Source organism: Elephantulus edwardii, unplaced genomic scaffold (genome assembly GCF_000299155.1).
Source record: "Elephantulus edwardii isolate Elephantulus edwardi_28Jun2011 unplaced genomic scaffold, EleEdw1.0 scaffold00033, whole genome shotgun sequence".
NCBI classification, from domain to species: Eukaryota; Metazoa; Chordata; class Mammalia; order Macroscelidea; family Macroscelididae; genus Elephantulus; species Elephantulus edwardii.
In genome coordinates, this window is record NW_006399783.1 from 13,757,236 (window position 1) to 13,778,293 (window position 21,058).

At 47.3% G+C, this 21,058-nt stretch overlaps 1 protein-coding gene and 1 pseudogene across 1 annotated transcript; both read right to left on the reverse strand.

The window, feature by feature from the left end:
- Nucleotides 1-2,175: 2,175 nt before the first annotated feature.
- LOC102843215 lies at nucleotides 2,176-2,810 on the reverse strand (annotated as a pseudogene).
- A 6,596-nt stretch (nucleotides 2,811-9,406) lies between these two features.
- NKX2-5 (NK2 homeobox 5) lies at nucleotides 9,407-11,725 on the reverse strand. Its single transcript, XM_006884359.1, has 2 exons — nucleotides 11,395-11,725; nucleotides 9,407-10,047 (listed from the first exon to the last, which is right to left on the reverse strand). Exons 1-2 carry the CDS (start codon nucleotides 11,723-11,725, stop codon nucleotides 9,407-9,409), a joined length of 972 nt encoding a protein of 323 aa, XP_006884421.1.
- Nucleotides 11,726-21,058: the final 9,333 nt, after the last annotated feature.

Here is a 21,058-nt window from a genome sequence, read left to right on the forward strand (position 1 = left end):
GCCAATTGGCAGCATGAGTATGGACGGTGAAGAGAGTGAGATAGTTAACAGTTTTAGTTTATGTGGTTCCACAGTCACTCTTCGTAACAGCAACCAGGAAATCAGGAGATGGATTGCATTGGGAAAGTCATGTGTAAGGGACCTCTCAAGAGTACTGAAGAGCAACAACGTTAGGCTGGAGACTAAGGTGCACCTGATCCAGGATATAGTCTTCACAATTACGTGCTGTGCATGAATAGGGCTGATAGAAAGAGAATTGATGCCTTTGAGCTGTGGTGCTGGAGAAGAGTGTTGAATATACCATGGACTGCTAGGAGAACAAACAAGTTTGTCCTGGAGAGGGTGAAGCCAGAATGCTCTTTGGAGTCAGGAATTCTGAAGCTTCGTCTGACATACTTTGGACATGTTGCAAGGAGGGACTGGTCCTTGGAAAGGGACATCATGTTTGGGAGAGTGGAAGGACGGCGCAGGAGAGGAAGACCCTCAATGATATGGATCGATTCTGTGAGTGGAGTGGTGGGAATGAATGTGTTTGAGATGGCGAGGTTGGCACAGGATAGAACGGTGTTTAGGGCTCTTGTACATAGGGTCGCTATGAGTCACAAGTGACTCAATGGCACATACAACAACAACAACAACAACAACAATATGGTGAGTTATGTTGATTGTTTTTCTTATGTTGAACCATCCTTGTCTACCTGTTATGAATCCTACTTGGTCATGGTGAATTATTTTTTCTTGTGCTTTTGGATTCCAATGGCTAGCATTTTGTTAAGGATTTTTACATCTATATTCATGAGAGATATTGGTCTGTAGTTTTATTTCTTGGTAATATCTTTGCCTGGTTTGGGTATTAGGGTTATGCTTGCTTCACAGAATGACTCTGAAAGTGTTCCTTCTTTTTCAATTTTTTGAAATAGTTTAAGTAGAATTGGTGGTAGATGGTCTCTGAATGTTTGGTATAACTCAGCTGTGGAACCCTCTGGTCCAGGACTTTTCTTGTGGGAAAGTCTTTTTATGATTTTTTAAATTTCTTCTTTAGTGATGTGTCTGTCTCAGTGTTCTATATCTGTCTTTATCAATCTGGGAAGGGCATAAATTTCAAGGGATTTGTCCATTTCTTCTAGGTTTTCAAATTTATCAGAGTATAACTTTTCATAGTATTCTGATATTATCAATTTTATTTCCTTTGGTTCTGTTGTGATGTCACCTCTATTATTTTTAATTGAGTTATCTGTGTCTTCTCTTTTTTCCCCCCTTTTATTAAGTTTGACAGTGGCTTGTTGATTTTATTGACTCTTTCGAAAAACCAGCTCATGGTCTTATTGATGGTTTCAATTGCTTTTCTATTTTCTATCTCATTGATTTCAGATGTTGGCCTGATAATTTCTTTTCTTCTGGAGGCTGTAGGATTAGACTGTTTTTCTTTTTCTAGATGATAAAGGTGTTGAGTTAGATCATTGATTTTTCTTTTTTCTTCCTTTTTTTGTTTTTTAAGTAATATTTATTAATAAGGTAGGTAACATGTTTATCTAATGTCATTTCAGCCACTGAAGCTAATGGCAAACAACTGACTGGGTGGGTAAAAGATTTGTGTATACACTTCAGTGCAATTAGAAAATACTATAGATTTCAGAATTTAAATAGGTGAAGTGACCTCCTATTTGAACATGGGAACAGAAAATTCCTTTAAAACCACTTGAAGCTTGAATAAAAATTCCATTGCTCTTGTCTTAGATTACTCTAGTTTTCATAATTCAGACAAGACAACCCTGGTACAGATGCAGGATTCAGCCTTTGAGGGAAGACATGCCAGCTCACATGATCTCATCAACCAGGGGGATGTTGGTAGCAATAACAGTGCAGGAGTGAAGCAGCTGTTTCTTTACACAGTAGTTATCCCACGCGCCTGCTTCTGCTGCTACCATGGGCTCACCTGTGTTCAAGTCAACACCCACAAGTTGACCGGATTCTAAATGTTCTGCTTGAATTTTGACTAGTGTTTCCTGAAGGTCAAAACCAGAATTCTGAGCAAGAACCTTGGGAATAATGAGCAGTGTGTCAGCAAATGCCTGGACACCAAGCTGGGCCCTGCCCTTGACAGTGGGCTTATGCTTCATCAGAGCTTCTGCCATCGCCACTTCCACAGCACCAGCCCCTGGGACCACACAGCCATCATCGATGGCGTTCTACTCTCTTCTTCATATCAGGATGCCGTGCCCCGTGGTCCAAAACTAGGCCTCGGACTAAGCTTGTATCAGTTTCAGATTTATGTTTCATCTCCACGATTTCAACCATGAAAAAGTCAATAGGTTCATCTTGCTTCTTAATGGCCAAAATGGAGTCAACAACAGCCTCTGTTAAGACATCAGTGAGTTCAGTGTCTCTCTGTCCATCTCTTTGCTTACTTTGATTTGTTCCAAAAGCCTGAAGGGCCTTTTCCTTTGCTGCTTCAAATCCTTCTGTTATTATTCTGGGATGCAAACCTTCAGAAATGTAGAGGTCCCCCTGTTTGAGCAGCTCACCGATGATCAGAACGTTGGAAGCAGTCCCGTCCCAGTGATGTCATCCTGGGCTGTCACTACTTTGGCTATCAAGGAGGCTGTTGGGTGCTGAATTTGCATTTCATGAAGCAGCACATTGCCATCTTTAGTGAGCTTGATGTCTCCAGCACCAGAAACCAACATCTTCATGGTGCCCTTGGGCCCCAGGTTGGTCCTCAGCACATCCTGGGGGCCCTGGGACACACTGATGTTCACCGCCAGCGCCACCTGGGCTTGGGCCACTTCGGCCTTGGGGTTCAGAGTCTTCACGGCCAACGTGATGGGCCCGATAGAAATAGAGGATTACACCATGCGTGCGGAAACCCCAAGGCCGGGGAATCACCCTTTCTTCCTTTTTTATACACATATCCTCTTGTTGAAAATGCACAAGGACTTATGGAGAAGCTGCTAAAGAACAATAATGAATAACTATCGTTGAACTCATTGAAAATTGGAATTCCTCCCCCCTCCCCCAGTTTTATAGCATTGTGGTCCGAGAAGATACTTTGTATTATTTCAGTGTTTTTTATTTGTTGAGGCTTGCTTTGTGTCCTAATATATGATCAATTCTGGAGAACATACATGTGCACTTGAGAAAAAAGTAAATTGAGTTTTGGTTGGGTATAGTACCCATCCACAAGGTCATACAGAATTTACTCCTATACACCACTTCTTATAAGATTTTTCCTAAAAAGCTAAGAACAGAGGCAACCAGCATCTGCGGGAAGGGTTCAGCTAAAAAGAGTCAGTTGAGGTTTTAGAATCCAGCAGAAGTGAGGGTGGTGGGGAAGGTTGGGGGTAAAAGTGAAAAGAAGAGAGTTTGATACCAAAACTCAACTCAGCTGCTTTCTAATTGTAAAAATCAGGCAAAAGTCGAAAGCTTTTTGTACTCACTTCCTCCATCTGTTAATTATGGAGTATGTGATGACCAGCTGATGGCCAGCTCCAATGACACCGTGAGAGCAGAGGGCCAGCTAGGAGCTAGGCCCACGTTTAGCTCAATGGAGGCTGGTTTGCACCCTTTTCTTCTTCCTCCAAGACCTCAGGCTAGAGATTAAAATTTGGGCAGAACACATGGACTATTTCCAGATGAAAACCAGCTGCCATCAAGTCAACTCCAAGTATGCCAGAGTGGGACTGTGCACCACATGGTGTCCAACGGCTCATTTTCTGGAAGTCGATCACCAGGTCCTTCTGAGGATCCTCTGGGAGGATTCAAACCTTCAACCTCTGTGTTAACGGTAGGATTTTTGTTAACCTTTTGTACCACCCAGGAACTCCTGTCTTTTATGTTATCTCTGACTCAGTGACCCTGTAAGACAGAGCAGAATTGCCCCATGAGGTTTCCAAAGGTATAAATCTTTAGAATGAAGGCTATCACTCTGCTATCCCTTGGAAAAGCTGATTAATTTGAACTGCTGAACATTTGATTCATGACTGAGTGCTTTAAGCAGGTTCCTTTTTCCTCCAATGCATTACTAGCAGGAACTGGGCTGCATGAGTCCTGGGGGTGCTATTGTGGCCTGTGTGAGCAGGTGTACACCAGAGACCCTCTCTAGACTCCACCTCTCCATTTCCCCAAGCTCTGCTTCTCTCTTTCCTTTCAGGATCCCCAGGCTGCCTGGCTTGAGCTATAGCACAGCCGCTGGATCACAGCAAACATACAGAGACCTTGAGACAGAAGAGCAGACTGGGAGAGAGGAAGTCTGGTTCCAGTATCTCCCAGGTTGCAAAAAAAAGCCCTGGATATCTGGGGCCTCTATGAGTAGCATTTCTCCAGCCACATGACAAGAATCATCTGGCTATAAACCAGGTCTTGCAGGCCTCATCCCTGGGAAATCCAACCCGAAGGTTCTGGGGTAGGTGGGAGTAGGTCCTCTCAGTCCCCAGGCAATGCCTGCCTTCTGGCAAGTTAGGGAAACATGGGACTAATTTAAAGAGCTAGGACTCCCTAATAATCTGGATTCAAGTCCTACCTCTACCACTTCCTATTAAAATGATGTCAGATATATATAATGCTGCTATAACAAAAATACTCCACGAGAGTGGTGTTAACAAGCAAATTCATTATTCTCACAGTAAAAAAATTAACAAACTCTTTGCTGTTGGGTCAGAATTAGCTCATACCTGACTTCCCAGATGTTTCCAAGACTAAATTTTGAAGGAGGAGATTGCTCATATTTCTCCCCAAGAGGCAGGTGGACTTGAACTTGTAGAGAGAAGGCCTTTGGGTTAGCAGGGAAATTTGCTATGGACTGTGCCACCAGGGCTCTCTGTAGAGGGACTACAAGTCCAAAGCCAGTGCTGGCTCCAGAGAAGGGCATTTTCTCTGTGTTGACTCTGGGGAGAGATCCTTGCAGAGCAAGCATTCATCTCCCCTCATGCTGGTCTTTGTTCATTCTCCCACTCTGGTCTTTTGTATTTCAAAAGAGATTGGTTTAGATCTCTCCCTACACTACTACTGCCATTTACATCAAGAAAACCTATTCCCAAATGAGAGTCTAGCCACTGGTGTAGGAGTTAAAACCCACAACACTTTTTTGGGGGGGAAGGGGGGCAGGGAACAAAATTCAATCCATAATTGTAGACAATGAGTTAACGTTTCCTCCTTGGGAAACTACAGAATGGAGTTTGCCGCTTTGGCATTTAGCCCTTGGCCTGGCATTGCTCCTCACGGTATGTTATACTGTGCAGGTTTGGGGGTCCGAGCAGGGCCAGGGGGGACGGGCCCTTCACTGCACACCTTCTCTCCAGACTTGTCCTGAAGGGGCAGCAGAGGGATGCCTGCCCCGTGTCCTCTCGTGCTCCAAACGATGAATTGTTTTCTGTGAGCATGGGCTTTTTTGTGTCTGGCAGATTGAAACCTGTGAGGAACAGTTGGCTAATAGTGGTGTCCGCTAGTGAACGACATGATAACATTTTCATTCCAGCTACAGACCTAAAGACAACTTAGAAGAAAATCTCCAAAACTCAGCCTTTGAGAAACCTTGCTGGGCACAGCTCTACTCCAGCACACCTCTGGAGTCAGAGTCCACAAGAAGGTAACTGGTAGCTAATAATATTGTTGGACTTTCTGACTGATTAGCAAATTACTGCACTGCCCAGCAGGAGCCCCCTCTGGTGGGAAGTCTGCGCCCCAGCAGCGTGGGGCTTGTTTCTGTAAGAGGCGGCTGCACAGAGCTCTGGTGCGGGGCAAGGTGGCTGGGACCGCTCCCGCTTCGTGGTGAGCACTGTGGACTTTGTATGGTTTTTTCTTGAAAACCTGTTTTTAGACACAGTATAGTGTCAATTTTAGCAGAAATCGAAACGAAATAAGAGCATCAAAGGTAGTCTGATTTGGTAAAACCTATGCCTCTGGACGAGGAATGATGGAATTGTAACGTAGGTGCAGTGAGGCCAAGGACCCGGCCCAGAAGGAGCCCTGAGTCCCCCAGCTCCACCCTGCACGCGGCAAAGGGAACCAACCATCCCATCCAAGGTAGGACAGAAGTGCTTTTCGTTTTAATCTCTATTTACCTTTTAAAAATTGTTTTTAACCACATTATGGACACATTTTCATTTTTAAAATGATTAAAAAATAATAACTATGCCCCTATGTGCCCTCCTAAAGATCCCTGGGTAGCCAACGTGATTCAGACTAAGGCCACAAGGAGACTACAGCCAAGAAAACAAATGCTTTGAAATCAGTTCTACTGCACAAGGCAGGGGTCAGCAAGACTCAGAATAACTCCAAGGGCAAAGGCTTTGTGGATTTTGTTGTTGTTATTATGTGCCTGGAACACTGGGTGTCTCATTTGTTTCTATGTATGTCCTAGTTGTATGGTCTCCCTCTGTCTGTGTTGTTTGTATCAATACTTTTAAGACAAAACGAAATCATACCGAATGTATTTTGGGAGAGATCACTAGGTAAGGAGTGGAGTATGATTAGTTTAAAATTAATGCTCAACATTTGCAGGGTAAGGGCAGCAGGCACCACTTTTCCAGAGCTCCTCCCTCTACAGTGCATGGTTTCCTAAGCCTGAATCTAAGGCCTGAGATCCTCACCCATTGTGAGAACACGGGGCTGTCCTCCGCATTTCCCAGCTGTGTGCTGCTGATGTTCCCTCACTGGTTCTTGGTTTTGTGATCTGCAAAAGATGATGGGTTAAGAGTAACTCACCAAAGAAAGTCCCTCATAGCTGACTAACATTAGGTTTCAGAGCTGTTAAGTTGCACAGGAGGGGATTGTTCGTGTTTCTTCAGTGAAACTGCTGGTGAATTAAAGCCGCCAGGAGGGCTCAGCCTTGGAGTTGGCAGTGCCACCCTATTTACCCACCCTAATAAGCCCACCACTGCACCACCAAGAGTCCCTTCATCTGAAGACTGGGGAATTGCCTCACCTAGGTGCAAATGGCATTCGCTGTCAGACCTCAGGCTGGGTTCTAGGTTGGTCTGTCTCATCTTAGAGATTGAGGGGCACCTGCCCAGAGCTCTCGGGTTCACTCATTGACCCCTGCTAAGTACCAGGCACCACTGTTGGTGCTAGGCATTAAATGGAGAGCAAAGATGGGCAGGGCACAGTGCCACTGGAGCTCACAGTAACTCAGTTCCCTTAAATCAATGCTTTCGCTTCATTTCACATCTAGAAAAAAACTGAGAATGGTGATGCATGTTAGCCCAGGGTCTTCGGGAGGCCCCACAACAGTTATTCGGTCACTGCTCCCCATTTGTGAGGCCTTGGCTAGAGGTCCAGGGAGACCCTGCAGCCTCCTGAAAGGAGGATGGAAAGTTGTATAAGGTGGGGTGGGAGAAATTAATCACTGTAGCTACATAGAGGTGAAAAATTCGAATGAAGGTGAGAGAATCTTAATGAAGAAATGAAAATACTTTCTGATAGATGTCCACAATCGTTAATTACCCTGGTTGCTAGGGCTGCAGGCATCCTGGGGGCACCCAGAACTACTTGAATGTCGACCTGTAGGCACTTCGAACCTCAGTTTGCACATCCTAGAGATTTATCACTCCTGAGATCAAGTTTAAGAGACCAAAGAGAGCATGTACTGGCTCTCACAGTAAAGGCTCACAGGTCTGGGAGAGGAGACCGAAGTTTAGGTCTGAACTGAGCTAAGCCTCCTTCCTTCCTCAAGAGCCTCTCAGAGGAGCTGGACCTTAGCAGTGAGGGAATTCAGACTGAGGTTCCAGATGCGGCTGTGCATTGTCCCCTGCGTCTCTTTCTGTGCCTTGTGGGGCTCCAGCAAAAATCTTCAGGCCTCTCCCCTTCTGCGGGCGGGATGTGGGTCTATGCAGGCACATAATCAGAAAAACTTGGTCTCCAGCGCCGTGGATAGTGCTCTGTGGCACCACTGTGGTTACTCTTCACACACGGAGCCACCCTCTGTGCCAGGGTTGCATTGAGGAGTTCCCAATCCCAGGTTTCCAGGCCTCACACCATCCACTCTCAACACCTAAGCGGTGGGGGGAAATAAACTCTTCACCTTTGAGAACACAAAGTCGTGATCCCTTGCTACTTTCATCTCTTTTTAAGAGGAGCTAAGCAGTTTCTCCTGAAGGCTGAGGAATCTGCCGTGTTCCTGTGGCCGGCCAGATGCTCAGAGCCAGGCATCCCTGTCATCCTCAGCTTACAGAAGGGGGGGGGGGAGGCGCACGGGTAGCACGGTAAACAACATAACAAGCAAGGATTTTCTTGAGCATAATTTCCTAGCGCTTCACAATTTTCTAATTTCTAAAACCGGTGCAACGCCATTTATCTGGACTATGGTGGGGCTCTTTAAATGCCCTTCGGGGAGGCGGCCTGCTTGATTGTTAGTGCCCACTGATGCCTGTCTGGGGAGAAGAGTACCATAGACCTTCGGATGATCTGCGGGATTGATCTCCGCGCTCCACAGCGCTCCACAGCGCTCCACAGCCTCCGAACTCAGTCAGGCTGGTGGAAATTTGCCGGGCTGGGGAGTTTGGGACATCTTTCTCATCTGAAAAACGGACTAAAGCATTCTTTTAAGCGGAGTAACTTTGAGCTTCAATTAAAAAAAAAAAAAATATGGCCTTGGTCCTCTTCGCTCTACGAGGCCCAGTGCCTGCCGCACACATCGCAAAATTCGGGGAGTTAGTTTGAGAGCTCTGCTAAGGCACCTTCACTCCCTGAAAGAACTCAAATCCAGAAATCTAACTTCAGCATCGTCAACACCCGTTATTACACGCAGACAAGGCATTAAACCTCCTCAGACTTCAGTTTAGTAAATTTTAAAGAAAGGTCTCCCTTTTTAAAAATTAGTTATGATTACACCAGATGACATGAGACAATCCTGAAAGGACCCGAGTCCCAACACCAGATTCCTTTTTATTAATATTGTTATTATTCATATACTCTGTGACCGACCTTAAGCCAATCGCCATCAGGCAGCCTCTGGTCTCAGAATTGCATGTCTGTTGTGCCATGAGCGGAAAAAACCACACGTGCGGGGTCAGCGCACTCTCTTTAATGGAAAGGGGGTGTCTCATTTCTTACAGCAACAGGTAAAAACATAAATACGGGTGGGTGGGCGGCGATGGCAAGGCAGCCAAGGGCCCGGGCTCCGGGCCCAGGCTCAAGGAAGGGAGGCTGGATATCAGGCTCCGAGCGCTCAACTCTCAGCCCCAACGGACCAGTGTTCTGCCTGTTGAGGGTGCTTTGAGTACACTCCTGGGGCCGCAGCTAAGGCATCGCTCACCGAAGGTCACAGTAGAAACGACACAGAGGCCATAACAACGTTCCAGGACCTCCCCCGGAGTGAATGCAAAATCAGCGGCGCACGAGTTCCCTCCCTGCCCTTGAGAGTCGGTGCCCCTCCGGGATAGGTCAGGGGCGACCCAACAGGGTCCCTTCCCTACCAGGCTCGGATACCGTGCAGCGTGGACACCCCCGAGTTGCCCTGCGGGATCCCTGGGCTCTGCACCGTGTTCAAGTCCCCCACGCCGAAGTTCACGAAGTTGTTATTGGCGGCGGCCGTGGCTGGCTGCGCGGGGGGCGGGCCTGCGGGGTAAGCGGCGGCGCAGCTGTACCCCGGGCTGCAGGCCGCACCGCCGTACCCCGGGTAGGCGGGATAGGCGTTATAGCCATAGGCGTTGAGGCCCACGCCGTAAGCGGGCGCGTAGGGCGCCGAGTCCCCCAGGCAAGGCTTGCCATCGCGTACCAGCACCGGCACGGCGATCCTGCGCGCGGGCGGCGGCGGCGGCGGGGGCAGCCCCACCAGCTCCAGAGTCTGGTCCTGCCGCTGCCGCTTGCATTTGTAGCGCCGGTTCTGGAACCAGATCTTGACCTGCGTGGACGTGAGTTTCAGCACGCTGGCCAGCTGGTCTCGCTCAGGAGCCGAAAGGTACCGCTGCTGCTTGAAGCGTCGCTCCAGCTCATAGACCTGGGCCTGCGAAAAGAGCACCCGCGGCTTCCGTCGCCTCCGCGCTCGGGGCCGCTCAGCACCGTCCGCCTCGGGCTTGTCCAGCTCCACCGCCTTCTGTAGCGCGCACAGCTCTGCGGGGACAGAGAGCAGAGACGCGGGTCAGAGCCGAGCGCCCGCTGGGAGCAGGCCCTCAACTGCCAGGAGCCCTGTGTGGCTACAGTTTACTATGCCGAGTGTAACCAACACTCGGGCTTTCTCCTGACGTTCGCCTCGTATTTGTTGAACTTCTACTGTGTGTGCGCCAGGCACGGTCCTAGGCGCAGGAGGGGAAGTTCATACCCATATGAGAGATAGTAGCCAAGAGCTCGGGCTGCAAAGTAAAAACTGAATGATGTGCAGGGGTGAATCATTAGGGCTACTTTGGTTTCAGGGTTAAAAGGAGGGAGACCGAGGCCTAACCTGGAGAGCCAAACACATTGACTTAAAATTCTGATCAAAGATTTGCGTTGTCAGGGGCCTCAGAACCTGCTCTGCCCCGCGGCTTGGATTCAAATGAGTAGAAATCAATTCTAGCTGCCATTCTCTCCCTCCTGCGTTGGCTTCTTTCTGCTCCCAGCTCAACCTACGAATCCTTCCGGCTCACAGCGGACGGTCGCGCCTGACCTCCGGAGTGCGCCCTGCGCAGGGGCCTGCCCAGTAGCTCTTTACCGTGGGGGCCAATCTGGCCACGCTCCCCAGCCATCTCCACTGCCTGGCGGCTCCAGTCCCGCAGCATTTTGTTCTACCACAGAACCCCACGGCCCTGGCGCCCTCGGCGCTGGCCGCCCCTGAAGTTGGGCTGGAAAAATAATGCTGCTGAGGCAGACTCCTGAGGATCCAGGATATCCCACTTTAAAATAAAAACCAAGCCCTTTCTTCCCAGAGACTAGACACTCATTGCACAAAGGAGGAAAGGTCTAAGAAAACCGGAACAGGAGTAACAACAGAAGATTCAGGACCCTCCTCCAATAGTAAACAAAATTGTGCCTGGTGTACAGAGTTTGTGTTTAGCAGTTTTCATCAGAGTCTCAAAAAACCTCTCCACAAATCCAAACGCTTGCCCAAGCTCCAGATGTAGTGAACACTTAGGTCTCTCAATACGATAAACTTACCACTCAACTTCGTAACAGACTCCGGAGCAGGGCCCAAGCCCCTGGCCTTTGTTAGGCTGACTTTTTTGTTGTTTTGTTTCTCGCTTTTGATCATCTCAGTCTGACATTGTATCCAAATCTCCAATAGGCGTGGGGCGCCAGGGCCTCCAGACAACCTAGCTCCTCATACACAGAACCCCCTCCCCCTGTCCCCGGACCTCGGAGCGCACGTCTTCACCGCGAGGGCCTGGGCTTTTCGGCGATGTGGTTTTGGAACAAAGCGACTCGACTTGGGAGCCCAGAGACCACAGGGAAGGTAAAGTAGAGGGTTTTGTGTTTCGTCCTCACCTTTCTTATCGGCCCGAGGGTCCTTGGCAGGGTCGGGGTCGCCGTAAGCACGCGGGTAGAATGCGGGTGTGGTGGGAAAGGCAGGGACGCACTTAGCGGGCGAAGGCGCGGGGCCCAGCTCGGCGCGCAGCTCCGGGAGGCCGGGAGCTGCAGCCTCGGGCCCCGCGTAGGCCTCGGGCTTGAAGGCCGCCAGCATGCAGGAGGCCGGCGCCAGGGTGGCCTCCAGGCGCGCCGAGAGTTCCCCGGCGGCCAGGCTGCGTTGTTGCTGCTCCAGGTTCAGGATGTCTTTGACAGAGAACGGCGTGGGTGTGAGCGCGGGGCTGGGGAACATGGTGGCAGCACCCGTCTTACAGCGCCAGGTGGGCGGCACAGAGCGGCGCTGCCCACGGCCCCTGGCAGCCCCGCTGCATGGTGCCCGCTGCCGCACGCGCACCCGCCTTCCTGCTGGGGATGTGGCGGGGCAGCAGGTAGCGCTGAGCACAAGGGGCCAGAGAGGCGGGACCAGTCCAGAGGAGGGGGCTCTCAGCCTGCCATTGGGCCTGGGGCGCGATGACAGTAGCGATGAGCAGCTTCGTGTCACCTAATATAGTCATACAACTTTAAAAAAAAATGGGCTCAGTTTTTTAAAGGGGCCACCACACATTTGGAAAGCTCTCCTTTTTTCCCCTGTAGCCTGAGTTTTGTTCCTAGAATGAGCCTGAAAAAGACACTAAGGCACATTTACAGCAAAGAGCTAGAGTGGTTTTTAGTTTAGTTTAGTTTTTTTTTCTTATTCTGACTCTCAACTCTGCTTGGAGATGGATGGGTCTAGGATTTCAATAAATGCTTCTCAGCACGAAAACCTAAAGAAGACAGTAAAGGTCTGGGTAGGGAGCTTGAGAAGGTTATTTACAGGGATCTTTAAGGCTGCAGCACACGGGTTGAATGGGAGGAGAGACATGGGTGAAAGGATTTGCTCTGGATTGGTGGCTGAAGGTAGAGATCTGGACAATGTTGGGGTTCTTTCTGGCTTGACTTACAGGTCTAGAAATATCCAGTAGACATTTAAGTGTCAGGTTCTCAGGTGGCAAAGGCCAAGAGAAAGAGCAGGGGTGGTTGTGGAGTGGGAGATGGTCAGCTCTTTACAATAGTGGGAGTTGTACACTGCACAATTGCCAGTCCTTTTCCAGGGAAACCATCTTCCCTTAATAATGAAACATGAAAATTCCCAAGTGGCCTCCAACTCCTGGTGGCCTAGTTTCTTCTTCCAGAGTCCACCTTTCCTGCTTCCGTCTCTCTTCTCCACTGTCTCTGCTTAGCAGGAAGGCCCTCAGGTCTCAGCCAGCCCAAGGTCTCAGGGCCCCAGCCCAGGTTTAGAAGTCTTTCTTCTTTGGGCCTGACTGGGCCAGGATTCCTGTGAGGCCTCTGGGCCCAGTTCTGGGATGGACACCCTGGCAGCTGTCCTGATACATGGAGGGAGGAGGAAGAGTAAGCAGAGTAATCATTTTCCAGTGTCATTCAAACCAGGATGGTGGGCCGTGGCCAATCTGACACAGTTTAAGGAGTGCAAGCTGGGGGGCCAGCTCCTGCCTGGGGCCAGCTTATTCCTAACATCCTTGGAGAGGTTTGATGAAAGCTCTGCTTGTTCCATCGCAGCCCCAACATTATATAGAGAAGCTCTATCCTGCATAGATTTCAGGAAGGTGGGGTTGGTGGAAGAGTTCTAGATTAAAGCCATCTGTTTTACCTGTTCACAGACCTTGGCTTCTAGTTAATGGGAAAGAGGTGATTTCCCAGAAACCTACAGAGAGGCAGGCAGGGCGAGGAGATGTGCCCAGATTGTGATATTGAGGTGTTGAAGACACTTGTTGCTTCTTTCAGGGAGAGAGTTGAGGCCTTGGGAAGGCCGTGTGGGACCAAAGACTAAATCAAGTTGCTGCTAGGGTCCAAGGCTCCAGATTTGTAGAGGAAATGAGAAAAAGAAGGGATGAAGAGGCCTCTGTCCAGAATGCACATCTTGGGATGTGAAAGAGGGAAAGTGAGCCCAGGGTGCTAATAAAGTCAGGTCTAGCCCTAGTGTGGAGACCTGCTCTCCAGGGCCTGGGGTCTAGAGAGCCCTGCATGTGGTCCATACTGTACCCCAGGCACTTGCCTGACCTGGATGGCTGCCTTACCAGGCCCGAAGGCACCAGCAGCCTGGCCCAGGTCTCAGCTGCTGCAGGAATCTCAGGTGGAGCTTTTGGACCAGGACGTTGTATACAGACTCTGGGATTGATTGTTAGCCCAGTCTGTGAACGGTGCCTTCTCCTGAAAGTGGATGCTTCTCAGAGGTCGCAGGAATTCTCTGCCTCCCTTTGAGGCCCCTCGATGTCGGACTGGCCATCCATCGGGGGATTCTCCTCTGTCTTTTTTCTCTGGACTTTTGGCCAAGATATGATACTGTTATTGCTCCCAACTAACCCGTATTAGGGGCCTACCTTGTCTTTGAAGGTTGTTTTCGGGGGATGAGACATGAGGCCTATCTCTGAGGCGGTGACGTCTGGCAAATGAGCCACATCCGATTCAATTAAATGTCCTGCTGAAAGGCGCTGGGAGAGAGGGTCCTGGGAGCACTGTTAAGTGAATGGGCTGGCCGCTTGGCTCTTGATGACAGTTTGAAAGATTAGTAGGAGCAGACGCCTGAAATATTACCGTTTAATGGGGGACATCGAGGCTGCATCCGGGATTCCTGCTTTCAGGATTTTTAAGAAAGGGATAGTTCTGGAGGAAGAAAAAAAAAAAAAACCAAAACTACTAGCAGTTTCCTCTGCAAACCTATGCTGTGAAGATTTATCACCTTCTTATTGAGTAAGGGATTCCCAGGGTTGTGGGTCAGGTGTCATGAAAAGTGGAGGAAGAAAACTGTCCCTATTTGGACAATGTCAGCGACTTCACCCCCTATGCCCTCTGTGAATCCGGTAATAATTCCTCTTAGTTCTAAAAAAGGCGTTGGTGTTGCAGAAGAGAGGAAACAGGGGCCAAACCGGATAAATATATGTTGAATCCAAATTGAGGGTCAACTCCTGGTGGTCTTCACGGAGAAATATCTAAGGGCAATTTCTAACTTTGCTTTCCTTACTTTCTGAGTGGGTGGGGGGAAGGAGTTTTTGCTTTGTTTCACTAGAAGTTGCAATAATGAAGGGAGAATCCCTAAAAACCCCTTACCCCCGCCCCCCATTTTCCTTCTCAGGAGTAGTAGACTCAACCTGCCCCCCTCTCTAAGCCGCACTATGACCAGACTAGCAGGACAGTCTTCAAAGAGGAAGAATAAAAAATCTACCCATCTATCTCCTTGCCCTTTAAAGAGTTGGTGTTCTAAGACTAGCCAAATTCCAGGGCAACTCTGGACACATAAAATATTATTAATTGAAAAGAAATCGGCACTGCCGAGCTTGACACCTCCCCCCCCCATCCCTGCAATCAGCAGAGCTAGCCGCAAAGGTATATATGATTAATTGAAAGATAAGCTGGAACTATCACCGGGAATGTCATTAATGCGCCGGGGAGACGTCCATTGGAGACAGGCGGCGTTATCCACGGCTTTATCTTCAACAACGCCTCGCTCTCGGCCTGCGCTGGGGAAACAGATGGGGGTTTCTGTCTGGGACGCTAGCCCCGTGTTTATATTTTGGGAAGAATCACAACTCGTGGGAGTCCCTAGCTGGCCCCCTGATAAATGAACATTAGCACTTTTTCGGACTACTGTATCAACAAAAGGGCTGCGGCGCGGCAATAATTGGCGAGAAAGCAAACAGAGGGCCGAGAGCGCGCCTCTGCTCTTCGTCCGGCTGATGGATGAGCGGCCGAGGCTGCGGGCCGCGCTCCCGGATTCCGGCGGTGCGGCCGGTCCTGGGGCCCCTCCGCCGCCGGGCTTTGCTTCCTGGCTCCGGAAGAGCATCGGCAACGCGGAGGCGGCACCCCTTCTTTCCTAACGCACCATTTAATTCCAGTGGCTCGGTCGGCAGCAGATCCACCACAGGCTTGCACGTCTGCCATCTCACCCTCTTATTCCAATGGCACGGCAGAGGAGAATGGGACTCGGAGAGGTGAAGCCACTTGGTCAAGGTCATGCAGGCAGGAAATGCCCATGCTGGGATTCGAACATACAGCAAACTCCATAATTGAGACTATTCCCCCTCACCCCCCATCCCGTGGTGTATCGCTGCCTCTTAGAGTTACTTAACCAGAGAGGAAACAAGACATGCCCTTGCTGTTGGTTATGTATACCAGATTCCCCACAACCTTCACCAACAAGAGAGGATTCATTTTAGAGCGAGGAGAGGAACAAAACAAAGCAATTTCAAGTTCTCTCCCCTTCCTACTTCTGCCTTTTTTTTTAAAACCACCTTTTCTTGATAACAGCTTTATTGACAGATAACATACATACCATATATTATAATATCTTCTTTTAAAGTTTACAAGTTAATACATATAATCTATTCTTTAACGTTTACAATTTAATGATTTTTCATACTCATATATGCTATATTCATAGCAAGGAACCATGTAAATGTCACCACAATCTATTTTAGAACGTCATTCTCCAAAGGACACCCTACCATTTAATTATCACTCTCAACCTCCCTCCCACCCTCTCACCTTTAGTTCCAGGCAACCTCTAATCTAGTTTTTGTCTTACCAAAACCAAACAAAGCAGGACAAAACAACCCCAACCCATCCAGCCTGAGTTAATGTACACTCCTAATGACCCTATAACACAGAGTGGAGCTGTTCCAAAGCATTTCCAAGTCTGTAATATTTACAGCTACTGCTATGGTGGGTTTGAACAAATACAGATTTTTTTTTTAAACAGACTAGTTTATTTACAAAATTCAAATACATTGTTTTCCAGAAGATTCTTTTCCATCACCCCTCAACCCTCTACCCATCAAACTGTTAACTTCATGATTAATCCCCCCCTCGCTGCACACCCTCAAAAAATACAGAATTTTTGAAGGACACTGCTTTTTTTTTTTTTTTTTTTAGGGGACAGAGTTCTTTAGCTATTGTGCCACCAAGGAACTTTCTTTTGTCTCCATGTTGTTGTTATGTGCCTTCGAATTGCAACCAACCCGTAGTTCACCCACCTGCGAATTCTCAGAGGCTGCAAACTGCCAGAGAGGAGATTGCTCATCTTTCTCCTGAGGACCAGCTGGTGGACTCAAAACTGCTTGCTTTTTGGGTTGGCAGCACAACTCCTTATCCCCATAGGCCATCAGAGTTCCCTCTGTCTTTATAGATTTGGCTGTTATGGGCATTTCATGTAAATGTGATTGTGCAACAAAAGCCTTTTGTATCTGGCTTCTTTCACATAGCATAAATGTTTTTCAGTCTCATTCATATGATAACATTAAGTAGGCCATGATTTTTCACAATTGAATACTATTTCTTTGTAGAGTATGCCATATTTTGTTAACCCATTCATTTGTAGATAGGTACTTGGGTCATTCCCACCTTTTGGCTTGACCCAAAAATCTAATGCTTTTGAGGTCTGAGAGGAACCCAGGGGTGTGCAACTGAGAAGACCAGAGTTAAAATAACTCTAGGAGGACAGTCAGCAGAGAGTTATGCTGCTAGCAAATGGTCCTTGATTTAATGCTCTGCTGTCAAGTTGTAACATTTAAAAAATAATTTTACAAAGGCATCACATTTTCATTTGCACTGAGCCCCACAAATTAAATAGCCAGATTCCTGGGCAATCTGGGCAGAGTCCTGGAAATAGCACTTTCATGTCCCCATGCTGCTAGTTTTCTGTTTAGCTATTTGCTAACTTTGACCCAGGATCTAATTTCTGGCAGCCAATTTTAATAGAGAGGAAGCTCCCTAAGCAGTATTAAAGCTCTGGTGGCTTAGTGCACTACATGTTGCTTAATGCATTATGTGTTTTATCGCAACTCAGTTGATAGTGGTTCAAATCCACTAGCTGCTCCATGATGGAAAGATAAGCAATTTCCTTCTGAAAAAATTTATAGCATTAGAAAACTATGGGTCAGGATTGACTTGATGGCCGTGGGTTTAGTTTTAACCAAAGTCATTTAACCATGGAAGAAGAGCAGAACAGAAGACAAGGAGCCCTGGTTGGTGATATGTGTGTGTGTGTGTGTGTGTGTGCGCGCGCGCACGTGTGTGTGTTTGTGTGTGTAGTAGTAGTAGTAGTAATGAAAGAGGTGCTAAGAGAATGGGTCAGAACTCCAACTCAACCTCTGATTAATGATATGGTCTAGTAGTTACTGGATGCTATTGGATGCTACATCTAATTTCCTAGGGAGCTCTGGTGGCCTAGTGGCAAGAAACTGCACTGCAATCCTGAAGGCAAGTTCAAGGCCACAGCTCCTCAGTGGGAGAAGAATGAGCAATCTTCTCAGGTGTAATTAACTGCTTCTGAAAACCCGCTGGAGGGTCAGTATGGGTTGGTTCCAACTCCACAGTACACAACAACATCTAATTTCCTGCTTTTCTTCACTCACATTGGTTGTGTGCCCACCATGGTCCAGGTACTTGGGTTGCACAGTCTGAAACATATAACTCTCAAGGAGGCAAAGGTGCATCAGAAAGGGTACCAAATTCCATTATTGGCTCTGGTCTGGCCTCTCTCACTGATTGGCTGATCTAAAGTCCATTTTTTTCCTTATTGGTCACTAGTTTCCATGTTTATTTCTTTTTTCCAGTGTGTTGTTCTAAAAATATATCAGAATTTTGTAAATAAATTAGTATATAAAAAATAAAATAAGAGGAAGCTCTGGTAGCTTATTGGTAAGGAATTACATTGTTAACCTAAAGGCACGACGTTCATATCCACTAGCTGCTCCATGGAAGAATGGGCCATCTCCTCCTGTGTGGTTGATGCTTCCAAAAACCTGCTAGAGGATCAGCTATGAGTTGGTTTCCACTCAATTATATACACAATTTATCCCAAACTATTACCTGACCTACCTAAATAGTGGACCTTGACGTGGGGTGTGGAAGGACCCCCAATTAGTCATTGTCTAACTTACAAAATCAAACGAGTGAAATGGAAATAAATCCAGGCCAATGATGACATACATACTATTTTGGGAATGTAGTCTATACAACAATTGTTTTATAATTGAAATCAACAACAATAACAACCATAGACTCAGAATTGACTCATAGCTGATGACCCTTGAGCTGGTTTTCAAAGACAGTAAATTGTAGGGGAGAAGATTGCCCATCTTTCTTCTATGGAGCAGCTAGTGGATTCATCTTTGCATTGGCAGAGCAATTCCTTACTGAGCCACTAGAACTCCACATGACAAAATAAAGTGAGGGTGATGTTGGAGAAAGAAAAAAAAATGCCCTGTTTTTATAGAATGCATTCAGTTCCAGAGGTATGACTCAAATTTGAAAAATAAAATGCGAACATGCTCTGCATTTTTCGAACAGTAACTTTGGATTATTTGTCTATTTCAGAGGTAAGTAGGAGAAAGCAAAATATTTATAAAATATAAGAGATGAGTTATATAAATTTGATTGCATCAAAACAAAATTAGGGACAGAAAAAAAGGGGAAGGGTATTGAAATAGGCCCAGACACAAAGGAAAGATGCCAGCAATATATGACAAAAACCTGATTTCCACACTAGGATAAGAGGGCTTATAAACCAGCAAGAAGAGTATCCAACAAATAATTGGAAAAAGTGGCAAAAATCTGCTTGAGTGCAGGGGAAGAAACATAGATAGAAAAATGGCTTCAATTGTTAGATTAATGAAGATCATAAAAAAGTTGGAGAGTTGCTCTGCAAGCCAAGGAGGAAGAAACCCTGTGACTCAATGGTTAAGTGCTCAGCGGCTAAGGGAAAGGTCATAAGTACCAACCCAACAGCACTTCAGGAGAAAAGACTTGGTCACCCACTTCCTTAAAGATTCTAGTCTTCTGCTATGTCACGTTGAGTCGCTCACAAGGAGTTGGCACTTCCTATGGCATACAACAGCAACAGTCAAAGAGTTGGGAGGCATACACCGTTTTAGATTATTGGTTGGGGGAGGAAATTGGAAAGTCTCTTTGGAGCAATTTGATACTATCAGGATTAAAACCACACAAATCCTTTAAGCAATTAATTCTACTTTTAGAGTAGTGAAATAGTTTCTATGGATATATGAATATATGCATGAAAAAAAAGTTTGGTTTTTGATTCTTTGTTTGGGTTTTTTTTTTAGAAATTAAAAAATTTAAGACTCAGATATCCAGTTTAGGAGATTAGGTGAAATGGCCCATTACACTGACAATACCAGCAATCAAGAAAAAGAATTTAGTACATTATAGGCACTCTTATGGATTCATTATACTATCAAACCAACTTGCACAATTCTGCTTCTGGTATGCTATCACATTTTTTTTAATGTGGGTTTTTTTTAAAGTATAAAATAAGATAATAAAAATTTCTGAGAAAGAAGGTCAGAAATAACATAGAAAACATTTCCTAGTATATGCTTATGAAGAATCTCTTTTCTTTTTGATCTTTTGCAGTAGCGCAAGATCCACAAGAGTTTGTTTTGTTTTGTTTTAAAACTCCGAAATCTAGTGAGTAAAGTTCGTCCCTTTATAGAAAGGGGATGGGCACTTGGGACTGAGAAAATCTCTAGACCCCAATCCACTGGGGATACGTGTTAAAAATATAAGTTTCTTGACATCATCCTCCATGTGAGGATTTAAGAACCAACCTTATGTACAACTTTAAACAGGCAGCCTGAGTACATCCCAATTAAATTCCAGAGAGGAGCTATAGGAAAATTGAGTAGAGCGGTCACTGGGGCCCCAAAGAAAAGGGAGGGCGAGAGGAGTGAGATGGGCTTTAGTTACTCAGAAAATTCAACCTCTAGCAATCTCTAGATTCTCCTAAGGCTTATGTTTTGGTTCACAGACCAGGTAGATGCAAGTCTTCGAGTCACGGTAATGCAGCTCCCCACATTAATCGCTGCACTATCCATTCTGGTGGAAGGTCCTGAAGTCTGAGGTTTTGAGTGGGCCTGAAAAGTGGAAGGATGAGGCTGGCCGGCAGGCGAGTAACCCCACCCAGGCCCTGCCCCCAAAGAGCAGAGCAGAGCAGAGCAGAGCAGAGCAGTCAGGAGTTGCTAGTTTCTGGCCCAACCTCTGTCAATTTGTCTGCTGAGAGCTCGCCTGCAGGAACCGCTCTGAAACAAGCCGCAGACCCAAACCAGATCTGGAGTCTGCCCTAACAAGGCCAAGTGCCTCTTTTCCATCTTCCAGAGGATAAGCGGAAATATTTCACACCTATTTTCCAAACACAGGTGGGACCCTTGCAAGCTCTTGCCTCATGCGGAAGGCGGCCTCAGGGGTGATTTGCGCAAAGGTGCGCAAAGGTGGGGAGGTGTCGGACCTCTCAGGTGATCAGGGCTCCGGTTCACTTGCCTTGCCTTGGGGCAGCCTCTCGGCCACGAGCCTTCAGCGGGCGGAGCGCGGCCTTTCCCGAGAGCGCCAGAGGTCTCTGGTCACTGCGCCTTTGCCCGAGGCGGGAGCGCGTAGATCGGAGCTCAGTGCCCATCGCTGTCCCGTGGCCAGCCTGCCTCAGGGTCTCAAGAGATGACAGACACCCACAACCTATGTAATCCACAGGAAAGTTCTGGATCCTCATTTTTATATGTTGTTTATATGCTTTGATAGGCTA

Coding starts and splice junctions, on each gene's coding strand:
- NKX2-5 (XM_006884359.1), bottom strand. CDS start 11,725: ATGTTCCCCAGCCCCGCGCTCACACCCACGCCGTTCTCTGTCAAAGAC. Junction 10,048..11,394: donor CCCTCGGGCCGATAAGAAAG/GTGAGGACGAAA, acceptor CTGTCCCCGCAG/AGCTGTGCGCGCTACAGAAG.